This window comes from Argopecten irradians, chromosome 2, assembly GCF_041381155.1.
Source record: "Argopecten irradians isolate NY chromosome 2, Ai_NY, whole genome shotgun sequence".
NCBI classification, from domain to species: domain Eukaryota; kingdom Metazoa; phylum Mollusca; class Bivalvia; order Pectinida; family Pectinidae; genus Argopecten; species Argopecten irradians.
This window is the reverse complement of record NC_091135.1, coordinates 55,272,132-55,291,166: the sequence shown is the minus strand read 5'-3', so window position 1 is coordinate 55,291,166 and position 19,035 is coordinate 55,272,132. Positions and strand designations below refer to the sequence as shown.

General features: G+C 33.7%; 1 protein-coding gene across 5 annotated transcripts in view; it reads left to right on the top strand.

Moving 5' to 3' along the window:
* The window catches only part of LOC138315995 (protein MTSS 2-like), a 59,284-nt gene extending 47,765 nt beyond the window's left edge, over positions 1-11,519 (top strand). For 3 of the 5 annotated variants that reach the window (XM_069257453.1, XM_069257451.1, XM_069257455.1), the window contains 4 exons: positions 234-347; positions 2,586-2,769; positions 5,267-5,392; positions 6,427-11,519. In XM_069257453.1, the coding sequence (XP_069113554.1) occupies positions 234-347; positions 2,586-2,769; positions 5,267-5,392; positions 6,427-7,169 (1,167 nt within the window). In that variant the 3' untranslated portion in view covers positions 7,170-11,519. The remainder of the gene's footprint in view (positions 1-233; positions 348-2,585; positions 2,770-5,266; positions 5,393-6,426) is intronic. The other 2 variants (XM_069257454.1, XM_069257456.1) reach the window with 2 other exon arrangements.
* The last annotated feature ends 7,516 nt before the right edge of the window (positions 11,520-19,035 follow it).

Below are 19,035 nucleotides of genomic sequence, written 5' to 3'. Positions count from 1 at the left end.
CCAAATTAAAGTGCTATAATTGTTCAAGTGTGTCTGGAAATCTGGAGATATCAAGAAGGATATTACTATATTTTAAAGCAATTTGTTTGATGTTTGTTACTTTGTCAAAATATATAAAGATATTCTTGGAATATATTTTCAGCATGTAATAATATTAACCATATGTGGTGATTTTTTTCTGTGCTTTCGACTGGATTGCTACAATTGTTACCTTGGTTACACATAAACACTAGTCCTTGTTCCGTCTGAACTTGGAGGAGGCCATCCGCGATCTCGACAGTTGTACAGCGGCACTTCACACGGACTACAACCCGAATAGTCCAGCCAGTCAGAACACAGAACAGCAGGCAAGGCACAACCTCTCATCTACCCCATCATGACATCTACATATTTATAGTTTTCACTTTTACATTTTTAGAATGGGTTTTCACTCTCATCTATATTTAGAGTTTGTTTTTCTTTTACATTTAGAATTTTTTTCACTTTCATCCATATCTAGAATTTATTAAACTTTACTCTCATCTATATTTAGTGTCTGGTTTTCACCCTAATCTATATTTAGAATTGGTATATACTGTCACTGGTAGCATGTAGACACTTTTATTATTTTTGGGAGTATGTTACTTGAGACAAAGTCTCAAAATACATGTAATCTACATGTATGTATAATTTATTCATGCATCTGCAATGAAAGAGAGGAGATCAAATGCATTTATTGTTTCCCACGTCCCTCAAACCTATCTAAATTGCATATGGAGGTGGTCATTCATGTCTTACATACATTTATAGACTTAAATAATTTTCATATTTCATCATAAAAATTGTAAATCTGCTCCATGATAACAATACATTTCAATTTAATGATTATTTTTGCCAAATTATTTAATGTTAGCCAATGTAACAATTTCTTAGTTGCAGAATCTAAGGAGACAACTTAAGGTTTAACATTCTAGGATGCATTATTTAAACATTAATGGCAGTTACATTGTCTCTACCTTTTTGAGACAATGAAAATTATAGCTAGAATCAAAACCATTATGGACTTTAATGTTTGAAGATATAGCTGACTGAGGTGACCTTGTAGATTTGGTGGCCAGATATCCAGTCTATATAATGTATTTCTGTTTGGTTTATGATTGGTGTATTTATCACCTCCAAATGAAGCTTCCTTATCCCCTTCTGAAATTCACCTTTAAATCTTTACCTTTAGTCGTCTCTACCTAAGACTCTACATAAGTCTTAAAGCCAATGAGCAAACAATTACAAGAGAGCCAGTATTTCAGCCTACTGTTGCTTACTTTAACCTGTTATGAGTTTTGATATGTTTATATCAAAGTAGTGTTACCTCTTGTCCCCTGAAGGGCAAGCAAGTTCATAATGCTTTTGAGTGTCTTCTAGTCATCCATACTCAAATTTACCCTTTGAATTGATTCTTCTCAGAATTAAGATTTAAACATGATTACTTAAAAATATGTTAATATATGTATTTATATGATCACTAGATACATATGGCAGGTGAGCAATACAGAGTATTTTTTGTTTCAGATGGTATAGATCAGTATTACATGTATAACCCTAGCATCTGTCGCATGTGTTTTATTGCATGGTTTTGTTTGTCATTAATGCTTATATACACATTATAATCAACATATATGGGTACATTTAATGTACTACCAATAATGGCACTATTATATCTGTGATATATTTAGATATTTCTGCAATTTTCAGTTTGTTTCTAAGCAGCTTCAAGTTTTAAAGTTCAAAAGATGGTAGGCTGTCAAATCATACATGTATCTCTTGATTTCATTTTGTGCAGATTCTAAAATCTAAAAAAAATGGTAAAACATTTAGCTGTAATGATCATCACAATTAGGTTTGGCATGCTTTATACCTTTTGTTATATTTGAAAAGTTAAGCTTGCGTAGCAAGAAATGCCAGTGTGTTTTTGTCATGGTGAAGATTTCAAACTTGGTTCTCAAACTCTAAGGAGGTTTAAATAAGAGATCTTTTTAATAAGTTTCCTAACAATCTTTTAACCTATTAAAGGGGATTAAAGGGGTCAAGGTCAGGGATTTTGGAGAATCTGAGATTCAGAAGGGATTACACAGAACTAACATTGTGTGTGTTACACACTCCTTGTACCTGTTCACTGTTATGGTTGTGCAGCTCAATCACTTGTTCTCTGAATATCTGTTTGATAAAGTTTCTCTGTGTTAATCATAGTACTGATACCTAAGAGACAGGGGATCTAACTCTCCAAGTGAACATTTCACCTGTTGTAAAATATCATTCATTCATAAACCAATTTCATTTTCACTTCTTTTGAAAACCCTTAATCAATTTTGAATGTTATCTTTAGTACTAAATAGCTTTATATGGTCACAGATTTGTGAAAACTAAAAATGTGCCCAGGGAACAAATAAATGAAATGATATGTGAAATACAATAGTAATAAAAAACAGAAGAAGAAGGAATAAACCTTTAAAATTCCATTACAATGTCAAACAAAATAAGTTCAAACTTTAGAGAACAATTAATCTGATTATCTATCAATCCTCTATAAAATGTATTTTTTTCTTTGATAGCAAATAAAACAGAACTCGCTGGAGCTAGCAGAGGCTATTAAGGAGTTAGAGGCATCAACTGCAGCACTGCAATCGTCGTACGACACATCAAGCACGACCAGTCAGAATTCGCTGCAGTGTTCTAGCGGTTATGGTACCATGAACAGCACACCATCGGGGTCCAAGGATACCATAGCGTCTGGTGGTAAGGCTTTATTTGTAATCTCATTGGAGGCTTCGTGTAGATTTCTTTTGTGAGCATGTCACTGTGGCTGGAAGGATTACTTAAAACAGAAATGAGGCATGTTTGTTCATCAAATAAGTTGGCTGTTTTATTACTAACGTAAATAGGATGAACAAAAGTCTTGAATGTTGTTTCTTGTAGTTATAACAACAAACGCTTTGATATGATTTGCTTATTATTTTATAAAGTTTACAGATAATGTATTTAAGATCAAATGTCCTCCTCAGATGTTGATATTCCACTGTCAGTTTCATGACATAACTATTGCTGAAATTCTATAGTGATATTTCTACATTCATTCCAAGCTTTCTCAAGGTTCCAACTTTTGTGTTCACTCCAATTTAACTCTGTGTTCGATCAGAAGAACAGATTTGTGGACAGGCAACAATCTTATATTTTGTCAGTTGACATTTGCTATTGCTGTTTCTTGAGAAGTTTTGAATTGATATTAGTAGATATTTATAAGGGCCAAAATGGTTGAGGAGTGAACACGTTTATATAATTCTCCATTCTGGCATTGCGATTTCAATGTCTTCATGGGGCAATTGCCAGGCACCAATCGTAGAAGAATATTATTTTGTTTTTTTCAACCGGAACTTTTGTTTAAGGTTTACAAAAACAAAGTGGTTAAAGTTTACCATCCATGGTATTAGTCCTACCTTCCAGTGATTGTGACATCATATTTTGATGTTATTGGACAGGTCGACAGTAAATCAAGCCTCATGTTGCTTTGATATATCAAACTCCCGTTTTGAATACCCTAAATGTTAATTAGTAAATTGAAAATTTTTTAATAGAATGATTGAAATTTAATAATTGTAAATTAAATCTGTTTCTATTACTCATCCTATCGTGAATGGTACTGATGTTTTATCTGTGAAACGATTAGGTAATAAGATGTTATGTTGATTTCAGTTTAGGTAATCCTCCGAAGAAAAAGATTAGGTTATCAGATGTTATGTTGATTTCAGTTTAGGTAATCCTCCGTAGAATAAGATTAGATTATCAGATGCTATGTTGATATCAGTTTAGGTAATCCTCCGTAGAAAAAGATTAGGTTATCAGATGCTATGTTGATATCAGTTTAGGTAATCCTCCGTAGAAGAAGATTAGGTTATCAGATGTTATGTTGATATCAGTTTAGGTAATCCTCTGTAGAAAAAGATTAGGTTATCAGATGTTATGTTGATATCAGTTTAGGTAATCCTCTGTAGAAAAAGATTAGGTTATCAGATGTTATGTTGATATCAGTTTAGGTAATCCTCCGTAGAAAAAGATTAGGTTATCAGATGTTATGTTGATTTCAGTTTAGGTAATCCTCTGTAGAAAAAGATTAGGTTATCAGATGCTATGTTGATATCAGTTTAGGTAATCCTCTGTAGAAAAAGATTAGGTTATCTGATGCTATGTTGATATCAGTTTAGTTAATCCTCTGTAGAAAAATATTAGGTTATAAAATGCTATGTTGATTTCAGTTTAGGTAATCCTCCGTAACAGCTAGTGTCTATGATTGTATTGTCACATGTTTATATGAACACATAGACAACTATTTCTTTTGCTACCTAGCTGTTTTCTTTGTATTGTCACATATAATAGTTTTTCAGGAAAACTATAGAGATTTCAAATTTGCAAATTTTTTAAATTATGGTCTGTACTGAGAAAAACAACAGTCGATTGAACAGCCTAATATTTGGCGGGAAATACCAGGTGGCACTGGTTTCCGGTCTGTTGTCCTGAACAACCGATTTAACAATAGCAGTAGATGAAATAGTCCTACCAACAAACCAAATATACAAAGATAGATACAACACTTCGATCCATTTCAAATATTTTATCTAGAATATATTTTCACATTGATCAATCTTAAGAATATTTTAGCATTTTTTTAGTGAATTCTCACACTGACTAAAACCCAGTATTTTTGTGACCTCTTGAACTCTGATTGTGGTAGTAGTACGCCAGAGCCTAACTGCCAATGTTAATATTGGAAAATAACATACATTGGGGTTAGTAGCAACATATAGGATCTGTGCAGTGGTAATGTAAATATACTATATGTTTACACAGAATCCTACTTATAACAAAATAAATAGCATGCAATCAATAATATTTTCAGGTTGTATCAACAATTCTCACCTTCACTGGTAATTTTGTATTGAGTCGCCAATTGAAACTTAGTGTAAAAATCACACATATATATATTTACAATCTGAAAAAAAATTGCAAAAGTTATTCCCCTTTGATTTTAGAAATGGAATCTTTGTGTACTAGACAATTGAATGATATTCACTAGATCACACACCTGAATATGACTATCGACAATATTTAAGAATCAGAATATGAGTACTCTGTATACTGCTATGCATGATGTATTTTGATTTTGTTTGCACCCCTTTCTCTTTCTCTTTGCACGTTTTGACTTGCTTGTGTATGTTGTCTGTGTGTTTGTCCTTTACAGATTATGATTTATCAACAGAACAGGATTATGTGCCGGAAATCGAGAAGTACTATACCATTCCCCGTAACTCAGAGATGGGCAATGTATACAGACAGTTGCAGGCCTCGCGTCCTGCCTCCCTAGCAGGTCTGAATCTCTGTATATGTTGATGTATTACTTACTGGCTTTGGATGAATTAATACAATAAATGTATATCAATCACAGTTTCAGGCCTCGCACTGTACCATCAAAGTAGGTCTGAATCTAATACAGTGTTGCTTAGTTTTGGTAAAGTAACATGGTTCATTAATCTATATTAATTAGGACCAACAATTTAACATGGCCTTCCACTGATATATAACTATCATTAATAGTATACTAATTGGTTTTGGGTAAATTGATAATATAACAGACAGTACAGGCCTTGTACCCTGTCTACATAGCAGATGTTAATCTCAATATTTGTATACAGGTATCTATGTGTTTTAGCTGAATTAACATCATTAATAAATCTTTTATCAGTGATAGACAACTTCATCAGTTCTTGCCAGAAAAAACAACCTATCTGAATATATATATTGCGGTATGATTATGAGTGAATTAATATCTATATGTAGCTCCCTGTATAATATATAGCACCGTTGTAAGTAGAATGTCTGGTTGATGGGATTACAATACTTCTGAATTAATTAGCATGCACAACTTTCCTGTTAGCTTTCAGAATGGGCTCAATCTTGGTTTATAAAATATTATACTTTACTGTCTTTCTGAAATGAAGAAAGAAAGTTTCACCAGGTATTTTGATATACAATGTTGAATTAACAATGGTAAGATACCCCAGTACTATATAAGCATGACAAACCCAATCTAACTGTGATGATTACTAATGGCATGATGTGCAACTTCATGAGTTGTCCCCTGTGTGTCAGATTACAATATATTGGTTACAGAGTATTTAGATATCACAAAACATTGATTCAGGTACCAAGTACTTGCATACCAGACAGATACTGCAATTTTCTCCTTCAGTAGCAATTATTCATAACTGTCAAAGCATAATAACGACTCCATTTTAAACCAATGAAAAAATACATACAAATAGTTAAATAAACAACCATTACAAGACCTAAAAATTCAAATGACAATGAAGATCTGATTTCTAAATATTTCTATCCCTACAGGTATTCCTGTGTCACAGGTAGCCAGACGCGCCTCAATGAACACTCCTAAACCGCCGCCACCTGTACGTCGCTCCTCCTCAATCAGTACTGCTGCAGCCCCGCCTGTGGTGCAGCGATTGAGGAAAACTCCACCACGGGATATGGCCGACAAATCAGGCCAACCTGTTTCTGCAGGCCACCGTCGCAGTAGCAGTTCTGGGGGATTGGCCGAGCCAGCCTATGCTGAGCTACAGACGATACAACAAAGTATCCAGTTACGTCACCAACAAGAGCAGCAGCACCACCTTCAGGCTAATCCATACGCTACCCCTGGTAACCAGCACATCACGATGTCGGCACCACCAACGCCCTCACAACACATGCCACAGCCGCTGCCACCGGGCAGCGTCAACAATCAAAGAGGACATCATCCTCCACCCACTGGAGCTCCACATAGTAAAAAAGTAGGTGGGACTGAAGCCCCAACAAATCCTCCTCCTGGTATACCAGGGGCAGGAAGGAGGAGACAGGAGAGTACTCCCCCACAGTATGCACCACCCGATACAGACTTAGATCTGCCCCCACCCCCAACAGAGTGGGAACTGGAGGAGATAGAGAAGGTGTATAGTGCTCCCCCACCTGTTAGACCGAAGCCCCCTCCACAGGGATCAAATCCAGAAAATGTCCGGGCTTCCTTATTGTCAGAACTTAAACTTGGACCCAAACTTCGACGAGTGACTTCTGAAGATGGGTCGGAATGCTAGGATAGGAAGTGCTTTGTGATGATGTTTTTACCTGATATTTTAAATATTAACTAGTGTTCAATTTATAATGCGTGCCCAGGATTACTGGTTTATATATTGATGGCTCTCCTTCTTGCTTGCAGCAACTATGTAAGGCATTTAACTTTTGGCTGACTTAGGTACTTTTGACTAGGTGAGCTTACTCAACAGTGTGGCATCAGTTCAATGGTTCATTTTCCTGTAACTATAACGTTTGCTTACTCTCAAATACAAGAAGGACAAGTCGTCAGCCTTTATTCAGAAAAGTAACTTACTGGAATGAACTCCCAAGATTGTGAAAGGAATGATGTCCTTGAACCACTTTGAAGTGATAGAAGTGGTCTAATTAAGATTTATCTCATGCATCTCTACACTTCACTCAATACACAATCTATCAACTCCTCATAGGTCGTCTCAGTATGACCTTTAGTTATACAAATCAGAGCATCGCCTTAAGAATGGCTGTAGTGATCACTACAGTACATATATAAATGTGTTTGGAATGTTGACAAGGTGATCTAAATGTTTATCACAATAGCTTTAAGCATTACACCTAATATTTGTATTGAAAATATGCTGGTTTTCTTTCAATGAATTTGAGCAGTTTCTGAGGAAATGAAAATTACAATTAAGCACCTGAAATATAGATGTTATAAAGATGCAAAGTATACCTTGTAAACCGTCTTCTGATTGGCTGTCTTCTGATTGGCTGTCTTCTGATTGGCTGACTAATGGAGACAGTTACTGATTTCCATAATTGGCTAATATTTCAGGATCAAATGTCATGCTGAGGTGACCTACAGGTAGTGTTGGTATTTCCTGGGAGAGTGAAGCAACATATGGTTTTAATGAGACTGATGATAAAATATACAGAGTATTTACTGTAAATAATGTACATTTAATTGTCTACCACTTATTAGTAAAGTCTAATTAAGTGTCATCTGAAGTATTTTACTACTATTTATTATTGTTAGGAATCCTTGATGTGCATGTTTTGATAAGGAATGCTGTAAGGTAGCCATTTTGCTTTATGACCGAATAAGTTTTTGACTTATCAGTTTTTCTTGTTTAATCATGCATAATTAATCCAATTGTTAGTACAAATATAGATAAATGCCAACAAGTACATAGCCATTTTGCTTTATGACAAATCATGTTAATAATTTGTCAGTTTTGTGTGTTCGTGTGTTATTGTGTTACGTACGGCTTAATTTTTTTTCTCACAATTTATAATTACCCATCAGAGAAAACATATCTCTAACCTGCCTCCTCATACAGACCTGCCCCTAGCATCTAGACAGGTTCTGATAGGCCAAGATTTATCTAGGGTAATTAGACAGGTTCTGATTGGCTGATTTTTTTTTCTTTCACAGCGATTGTCAGTACTGATTTTTCTCCACCACTACATTTTTGTGCCATTCTTTATAGTCCTTGGTTTTGTTGACAATTTTGTGTTTGTATGAAATGAATTGCTTGCACTAATTTGGCATAATACAGCTTTCTACTTTCTTCAGACAGTTTCTTCCTGAATTTTTCTCACGTGTGATTCAATTTTACAAGACATTTTTTTTGTGTTTTGTTCAATAATTACATTGTGCAATGATATTATATTTGTTAGGATATTTTTAAGGTGAACTTTGTTTTTAAAATATTGCTTTAAAATAATTTTTGTGAATTGAAATTAGAGGTCTTAAACAATCTGTGTAAAAATAAACAGTGATGTCCATAATAGTAGCTGAAGTCTCCAAATGTTTGTGAACATTGTGGCGCCATGTCGTTTATATTTCATGCTATTCATTGTAGGATAAAAATTTTGTGTTGGTTAATTTCTGTGGATATAATTTCTACATTCCTTTCCTATCAGACAAAATGGTAATTTTCTACAGTATGTTTCACTAGTTTGTGTTTACTGTGATGTATCGGGTATCATCTACATACAAAAACCTGTATTCATTTTATGTATTACAATATTGAATCAGGCAACAAAAAACATATCTATCAAGTCCCCTAAATATAATCAGCATCAGAAAAACCCGAAAAGTGAAAATTATTTATGAACTATATTTGGAAATTTGACAAATTATTCTAGGTATGCTTAATCAATAATCAAGACTTTTGTTACCGTTCAATAATCTATAATCATCAATGGATTTTGTCACAAAAACGGTTACCATGGAAACATGTTGAATATATATCCTATAGCTATATGAGAATCCTCTGCACAATCAGATTATCTGTACTTAAGAACTGATGTCTTGTTTTGATACTCCTCAAACACCAGATGTTTCATTACCCAATGGAAATACTTTTAGAAATATTTTCAATTATTTTATTGATATTTGTTAAAAAATTTTAAAGAAAAAAAGCTAAAGAGGCAAATGTTTTGAAACTTTAGATATTTACTCTTAATTGTTTTCCTAGATGCATTTATGTTTTTACTCTCTGTCTTTTTAACTTAAGACTATTGGATGTTGGACTGTTCCAATTGCCTTACTTCTAACAGTCTGTCATCCATCTATAGACATTGAGACAGTTTATAATTTCTTAAAGTACTTGGACGTCTCATAACTTCACTTACCGCTGCTCTAGAGTTTAGAGTAAGCGAGAGAAAAGTGACGTAGTGAAGTCTTTCCTGGATCTAAAAATCTTCATTTTGGGGAAACAAGATATTTCCTGGATCTTCTCTTTTATCGATATTAGATAAGTTATATTAACTTATTCTACTCGTACAGTTGTATATTATGAAATGCATGAAAGTAATCGAAACTTAGTAATTTGCTGTCAGTTTTATTTTCAGAAGAGAATATTGATTGGCTGAGAAATATGTTATATTGTCTATTTTTTGCCAATCATGACAGGCTATACAAATTGCCTTTTGCATCCTTCGTCTGTTATAAAAATCATTGTTACAACTATTTTGAGAAGACTTCAAGTTAGTTTTCTCTCAAACTTTAATAAGATATTTATATAGGCAAGGTAAACAACGTTCCCATATGTGCGTTTTTGTCAGTCAATTTTAAGTTTTAGAAAATAATATGAGCAATAGACAGCCATCTTTGATATTTTAGAATTGAACCTTGCTGTCAGTATTTCGTGAAAGGATTGAGAACTGTTTTTCTCAAGCTTTATAGAAGGTGTTTTTCTGTTGGTTCTATGATTTTAAGTTTGATCGGGGAAAAAACTAAAAATTATGAGCAAATTGTGTAATTAGCTTCTTTGATGTTGTTAGCTAATATTATTTCATGGAGTATAAGAAGGTTTTTCTAAAACTTGACCCGTTGAGTTCCTCTTCAAGTCTAATTTTTATCCCCCGCCCAACGAAGTTGGCGGGGGATATACAAATGGGTTCTGTCTATCCGTCCGTCTGTCCGTCCGTACGAATGGTTTCCGGAGCATAACTCTAAAACCAGTGGAGATATTTCCACGAAACTTCATACACACATTGGTCTTATGGTCTAGTAGTGCCTTTTGCTGTTTTTAGGTTTTCATTTTTTGCATTTCTTCCATAACCATGGAAACATTGCTGAAAATATCATATTTTTGTACCAGGTTCGTTTCCGGAGCATAACTCTAAAACCAGAAGAGATATTTCCATGAAACTTCATAGACACATTGTTCTTATGGTCTAGTAGTGCCTTTCGCTATTTTTAGGTTTTCACTTTTTGTGCTTTTTTCTGTAAGCATAGAAACATTGCTGAAAATATCATATTTTTGTAGCAGGTTCATTTCCGGAGCATAACTCTAAAACCAGCAGAGATATTTCCATGAAACTTCATAGACACATTCTTTTTATGGTCTAGTAGTACCTTTTGCTATTTTTAGGTTATCATTTTTTGCACTTTTTCCATTACCATGGAAACATTGCTGAAAATATCATTGTAAATGGTAAATGTTACTTTGCAAAACTCCACCCATCTTTGTGTATATAGTCTAATATAAATGTCAAGGCTGTATACCTGATTCAACAATTGCAGCCCCGCTCTACTTGAATTATACTCCATCTTTCTTTAGCTCAACTTCCTTTTTCCTGTTTTCTTCCATACACATAAGTCTCCACAATCAAACTTACTTCAGCTTTGATATCTCCATTGGCGGGGGATCTGAATGACTATGTCCTTGTTCTATTTAATCTTTAAACCTGACTCAGAAAACAAAATAATGTTCTGTATATGTTGTTCCCTGGTGAGTGCCTGGAGCCGTCTCCCTGGTGAGCGCCTGGAGCCGTCTCCCTGGTAATAAGCTATACAGTGTATGTCTGTGACGTGTTTTACTTGTATGTAACCCCCTTGTAAGGATCAGGATGTTTATTCTAGTAAAATATTTCACACTATGTTGGAGCATTTTGAAATTGTTTTTTCCCGTGATTCTTGTTTAACATATAAGCCTTTTTACATTGCCATTTTCGTAGAACCATTTAAAGATGCTCCACCGCCGACATAGCATAAATGATATTCATTATTTGAACAATAATTGGTGTATTATCGTGTTTATATATGTCTAATTAACACAAAAAATAATATAAAATAATTTATTTTGCCATTTGTGCATGCGCAATCAGTACTTCATTCCATATAGGATATAGTGCCACAAAATTTTTTCGGGATGCAATTAATTATTTTTCATAATTTTAACTTGAAGTAAAATTAGATGCTCATACTTTCCAATGTTGGTAATGGTGTAAAATAAGTAACTTTTGTAACTGAAGGAAAATATTAAATCGTCTTCTCCTGTTTTTGATAGTGAAAAAATACCATTTGTCGGCGGTGGAGCATCTTTAAAGAACGAAAACGATTGTACACTTTTTTCAAGGAAAGCTTTAACAATGATAATAATGATCGAGATTTACAAATTGTCAACAAACCAAAAACTTCTGCATGGTCGGTAACAAAGATTTAAAAAAAAAACTTTATATGGTCGGTAGTGATGATAAAAACTTTTACATGGTCAATAGCGATGAATTAAACTTATATGGTCGGTAATGATTATTGAAAATTTTACATGGTCGGCAATAGCCTAATGATTAAAACTTTTACATGGTCGGTATAAACTTATATGGTCGTTAATGATTATTGAAAATTTTACATGGTCGGCAATAGCCTAATGATTAAAACTTTTACATGGTCGGTAATGATGATGAAATCTTTTCATGGTCGGTAATGATGATGAAATCTTTTACATGGTCGGTAATGATGATTAAATCTTTTACATGGTCGGTAGTGATGATAACAACTTTAACATGGTCGGTAGTGATGATTAAAACTTTTACATGGTCGGTAGTGATGATAAAACTTTTACATGGTCGGTAGTGATGATGTGATGATTAAAACTTTTTGCATAGTCGGTAGCGATGATTTAAACTTACATGGTCGGTAGCGAGGATTTAAACTTTTACATGGTCGGTAATGATGATTAAAACTGTAACAAGGTCGATAATGATGATTAAATCTTTTACATGGTCGGTAGTGATGATTAAATTTTTTTACATGGTCGGTAGTGATGATTAAAACTTTACATGGTCGGTAATGATGATTAAAACTTTTACATGGTCGGTAGTGATGATTAAAACTTTAACATGGTCGGTAGTGATGATATAAACTTTTACATGGTCGGTAGTGATGATTAAAACTTTTACATGGTCGGTAGTGATGATTAAAACTTTTACATGGTCGGTAGTGATGATTAAAACTTTTACATGGTCGGTAGCGATGATTAAAACTTTTACATGGTCGGTAGCTATAATGATGATATAAACTTTTACATGGTCGGTAGTGATGATTAAAACTTTTACATGGTCGGTAGTGATGATTAAAACTTTAACATGGTCGGTAGTGATGATATAAACTTTTACATGGTCGGTAGTGATGATTAAAACTTTTACATGGTCGGTAGTGATGATTAAAACTTTTACATGGTCGGTAGTGATGATTAAAACTTTTACATGGTCGGTAGTGATGATTAAAACTTTTACATGGTCGGTAGTGATGATTAAAACTTTTACATGATCGGTAATGATGATATAAACTTTTACATGGTCGGTAGTGATGATTAAAACTTTTACATGGTCGGTAGTGATGATTAAAACTTTTACATGGTCGGTAGTGATGATTAAAACTTTTACATGGTCGGTAGTGATGATTAAAACTTTTACATGGTCGGTAGTGATGATATAAACTTTTACATGGTCGGTAGTGATGATTAAAACTTTTACATGGTCGGTAGTGATGATTAAAAAATTACATGATCGGTAGTGATGATTAAAACTTTTACATTGTCGGTAGTGATGATATAAACTTTTACATGATCGGTAGTGATGATTAAAACTTTTACATGGTCGGTAGTGATGATTAAAACTTTTACATGGTTGGTAGCTATAATGATGATTAAAACTTTTACATGGTCGGTAGTGATGATTAAAACTTTTACATGGTCGGTAGTGATGATATAAACTTTTACATGGTCGGTAGTGATGATTAAAACTTTTACATGGTCGGTAGTGATGATTAAAACTTTTACATGGTCGGTAGTGATGATTAAAACTTTTACATGGTCGGTAGTGATGATTAAAACTTTTACATGGTCGGTAGTGATGATTAAAACTTTTACATGGTCGGTAGTGATGATTAAAACTTTTACATGGTCGGTAGTGATGATTAAAACTTTTACATGGTCGGTAGTGATGATTAAAACTTTTACATGGTCGGTAGTGATGATTAAAACTTTTACATGGTCGGTAGTGATGATTAAAACTTTTACATGCTCGGACGGTAGTGATGATGTAAACTTTTACATGGTCGGTAGTGATGATATAAACTTTTACATGGTCGATAGTGATGATTAAAAACTTTTACATGGTCGGTAGTGATGATTAAAACTTTTACATGGTCGGTAGTGATGATTAAAACTTTTACATGGTCGGTAGTGATGATTAAAACTTTTACATGGTCTATGATGATATAAAACTTTTACATGGTCGGTAGTGATGATAAAATTTTACATGTGTATGATGATAAAACTTTTACATGGTCGGTAGTGATGATTAAAACTTTTACATGGTCGGTAGTGATGATTAAAACTTTTACATGGTCGGTAGTGATGATATAAACTTTTACATGGTCGGTAGTGATGATTAAAACTTTTACATGGTCGGTAGTGATGATATAAACTTTTACATGGTCGGTAGTGATGATTAAAACTTTTACATGGTCGGTAGTGATGATTAAAACTTTTACATGGTCGGTAGTGATGATTAAAACTTTTACATGGTCGGTAGTGATGATTAAAACTTTTACATGGTCGGTAGTGATGATTAAAAACTTTTACATGGTCGGTAGTGATGATTAAAACTTTTACATGGTCGGTAGTGATGATTAAAACTTTTACATGGTCGGTAGTGATGATTAAAACTTTTACATGGTCGGTAGTGATGATTAAAACTTTTACATGGTCGGTAGTGATGATTAAAACTTTTACATGGTCGGTAGTGATGATTAAAACTTTTACATGGTCGGTAGTGATGATTAAAACTTTTACATGGTCGGTAGTGATGATATAAACTTTTACATGGTCGGTAGTGATGATAAAACTTTTACATGGTCGGTAGTGATGATTAAAACTTTTACATGGTCGGTAGTGATGATAAAACTTTTACATGGTCGGTAGTGATGATATAACTTTTACATGGTCGGTAGTGATGATTAAAACTTTTACATGGTCGGTAGTGATGATATAAACTTTTACATGGTCGGTAGTGATGATTAAAACTTTTACATGGTCGGTAGTGATGATAAAACTTTTACATGGTCGGTAGTGATGATAAAACTTTTACATGGTCGGTAGTGATGATTAAAACTTTTACATGGTCGGTAGTGATGATTAAAACTTTTACATGGTCGGTAGTGATGATTAAAACTTTTACATGGTCGGTAGTGATGATATAAACTTTTACATGGTCGGTAGTGATGATTAAAACTTTTACATGGTCGGTAGTGATGATTAAAACTTTTACATGGTCGGTAGTGATGATATAAACTTTTACATGGTCGGTAGTGATGATTAAAACTTTTACATGGTCGGTAGTGATGATTAAAACTTTTACATGGTCGGTAGTGATGATATAAACTTTTACATGGTCGGTAGTGATGATATAAACTTTTACATGGTCGGTAGTGATGATATAAACTTTTACATGGTCGGTAGTGATGATATAAACTTTTACATGGTCGGTAGTGATGATTAAAACTTTTACATGGTCGGTAGTGATGATATAAACTTTTACATGGTCGGTAGTGATGATGATATACTTTTACATGGTCGGTAGTGATGATTAAAACTTTTACATGGTCGGTAGTGATGATTAAAACTTTTACATGGTCGGTAGTGATGATATAAACTTTTACATGGTCGGTAGTGATGATTAAACTTTTAACATGGTCGGTAGTGATGATTAAAAACTTTTACATGGTCGGTAGTGATGATATAAACTTTTACATGGTCGGTAGTGATGATTAAAACTTTTACATGGTCGGTAGTGATGATTAAAACTTTTACATGGTCGGTAGTGATGATTAAAACTTTTACATGGTCGGTAGTGATGATATAAACTTTTACATGGTCGGTAGTGATGATTAAAACTTTTACATGGTCGGTAGTGATGATTAAAACTTTTACATGGTCGGTAGTGATGATATAAACTTTTACTTTTACATGATCGGTAGTGATGATTAAAACTTTTACATGGTCGGTAGTGATGATTAAAACTTTTACATGGTCGGTAGTGATGATTAAAACTTTTACATGGTCGGTAGTGATGATTAAAACTTTTACATGGTCGGTAGTGATGATTAAAACTTTTACATGGTCGGTAGTGATGATTAAAACTTTTACATGGTCGGTAACGATGATTAAAACTTTTACATGGTCGGTAGTGATGATAAAACTTTTACATGGTCGGTAGTGATGATATAAAACTTTTACATGGTCGGTAGTGATGAAAACTTTTACATGGTCGGTAGTGATGATAAAACTTTTACATGTCGGTAGTGATGATTAAAACTTTTACATGGTCGGTAGTGATGATTAAAAACTTTTACATGGTCGGTAGTGATGATTAAAACTTTGTTACATGGTCGGTAGTGATGATTAAAACTTTTACATGGTCGGTAGTGATGATATAAAACTTTTACATGGTCGGTAGTGATGATTAATTTTACATGGTCGGTAGTGATGATTAAAACTTTTACATGGTCGGTAGTGATGATATAAAACTTTTACATGGTCGGTAGTGATGATTAAAACTTTACATTCGGTTTGATACTTTACATGGTCGGTAGTGATGATTAAAACTTTTACATGGTCGGTAGTGATGATTAAAACTTTTACATGGTCGGTAGTGATGATTAAAACTTTACATGGTCGGTAGTGATGGATTAAAACTTTTACATGGTCGGTAGTGATGATTAAAACTTTTACATGGTCGGTAGTGATGATTAAAACTTTTACATGGTCGGTAGTGATGATTAAAACTTTTACATGGTCGGTAGTGATGATTAAAACTTTTACATGGTCGGTAGTGATGATTAAAACTTTTACATGGTCGGTAGTGATGATTAAAACTTTTACATGGTCGGTAGTGATGATTAAAACTTTTACATGGTCGGTAGTGATGATTAAAACTTTTACATGGTCGGTAGTGATGATTAAAAACTTTTACATGGTCGGTAGTGATGATAAAACTTTTACATGGTCGGTAGTGATGATTAAAACTTTTACATGGTCGGTAGTGATGATTAAAAACTTTTACATGGTCGGTAGTGATGATAAAACTTTTACATGGTCGGTAGTGATGATAAAACTTTTACATGGTCGGTAGTAGTGATGATAAATAATCTATATATAACTTTACATGGTCGGTAGTGATGATTAAAACTTTTACATGGTCGGTAGTGATGATATAAAACTTTTACATGGTCGGTAGTGATGATTAAAACTTTTACATGGTCGGTAGTGATGATTAAAACTTTTACATGGTCGGTAGTGATGATTATAAACTTTTACATGGTCGGTAGTAGATGATTAATATACTTTTACATGGTCGGTAGTGATGATTAAAACTTTTACATGGTCGGTAGTGATGATTAAAACTTTTACATGGTCGGTAGTGATGATATAAACTTTTACATGGTCGGTAGTGATGATATAAACTTTTACATGGTCGGTAGTGATGATATAAAACTTTTACATGGTCGGTAGTGATGATTAAAACTTTTACATGGTCGGTAGTGATGATTAAAACTTTTACATGGTCGGTAGTGATGATTAAAACTTTTACATGGTCGGTAGTGATGATTAAACTTTTACATGGTCGGTAGTGATGATTAAAACTTTTACATGGTCGGTAGTGATGATTAAAACTTTTACATGGTCGGTAGTGATGATTAAAACTTTTACATGGTCGGTAATGATGATTAATTAAAAATTTTACATGGTCGGTAGTGATGATATAAACTTTTACATGGTCGGTAGTGATGATTAAAACTTTTACATGGTCGGTAGTGATGATTAAACTTTTACATGGTCGGTAGTGATGATAAAACTTTTACATGTCGGTAGTGATGATAAACTTTTACATGGTCGGTAGTGATATAAAACTTTTACATGGTCGGTAGTGATGATTAAAACTTTTACATGGTCGGTAGTGATGATTAAAACTTTTACATGGTCGGTAGTGATGATTAAAACTTTTACATGGTCGGTAGTGATGATTAAAACTTTTACATGGTCGGTAGTGATGATATAAACTTTTACATGGTCGGTAGTGATGATTAAAACTTTTACATGGTCGGTAGTGATGATTAAAAACTTTTACATGGTCGGTAGTGATGATAAAACTTTTACATGGTCGGTAGTGATGATATAAACTTTTACATGGTCGGTAGTGATGATTAAAACTTTTACATGGTCGGTAGTGATGATTAAAACTTTTACATGGTCGGTAGTGATGATATAAAACTTTTACATGGTCGGTAGTGATGATATAAACTTTTACATGGTCGGTAGTGATGATTAAAACTTTTACATGGTCGGTAGTGATGATATAAACTTTTACATGGTCGGTAGTGATGATTAAAACTTTTACATGGTCGGTAGTGATGATTATATAACTTTTACATGGTCGGTAGTGATGATATAAACTTTTACATGTTCGGTAGCGATAATTAAAACTTTTACATGGTCGGTAGTGATGATCTAAACTTTAACATGGTCGGTAGTGATGATATAGACTTTTACATGGTCGGTAGTGATGATCTAAACTTTAACATGGTCGGTAGTGATGATATAAAACTTTTACATGGTCGGTAGTGATGATTAAAACTTTAACATGGTCGGTAGTGATGATTAAACTTTTTTACATGGTCGGTAGTGATGATTAAAACTTTTACATGGTCGGTAGTGATGATTAAAACTTTTACATGGTCGGTAGTGATGATTAAAACTTTTACATGGTCGGTAGTGATGATTAAAACTTTTACATGGTCGGTAGTGATGATATAAAACTTTTACATGGTCGGTAGTGATGATGATAAAACTTTTACATGGTCGGTAGTGATGATTAAAACTTTTACATGGTCGGTAGTGATGATTAAAACTTTTACATGGTCGGTAGTGATGATATAAACTTTTACATGGTCGGTAGTGATGATTAAAACTTTTACATGGTCGGTAGTGATGATTAAAACTTTTACATGGTCGGTAGTGATGATTAAAACTTTTACATGGTCGGTAGTGATGATTAAAACTTTTACATGGTCGGTAGTGATGATTAAAACTTTTACATGGTCGGTAGTGATGA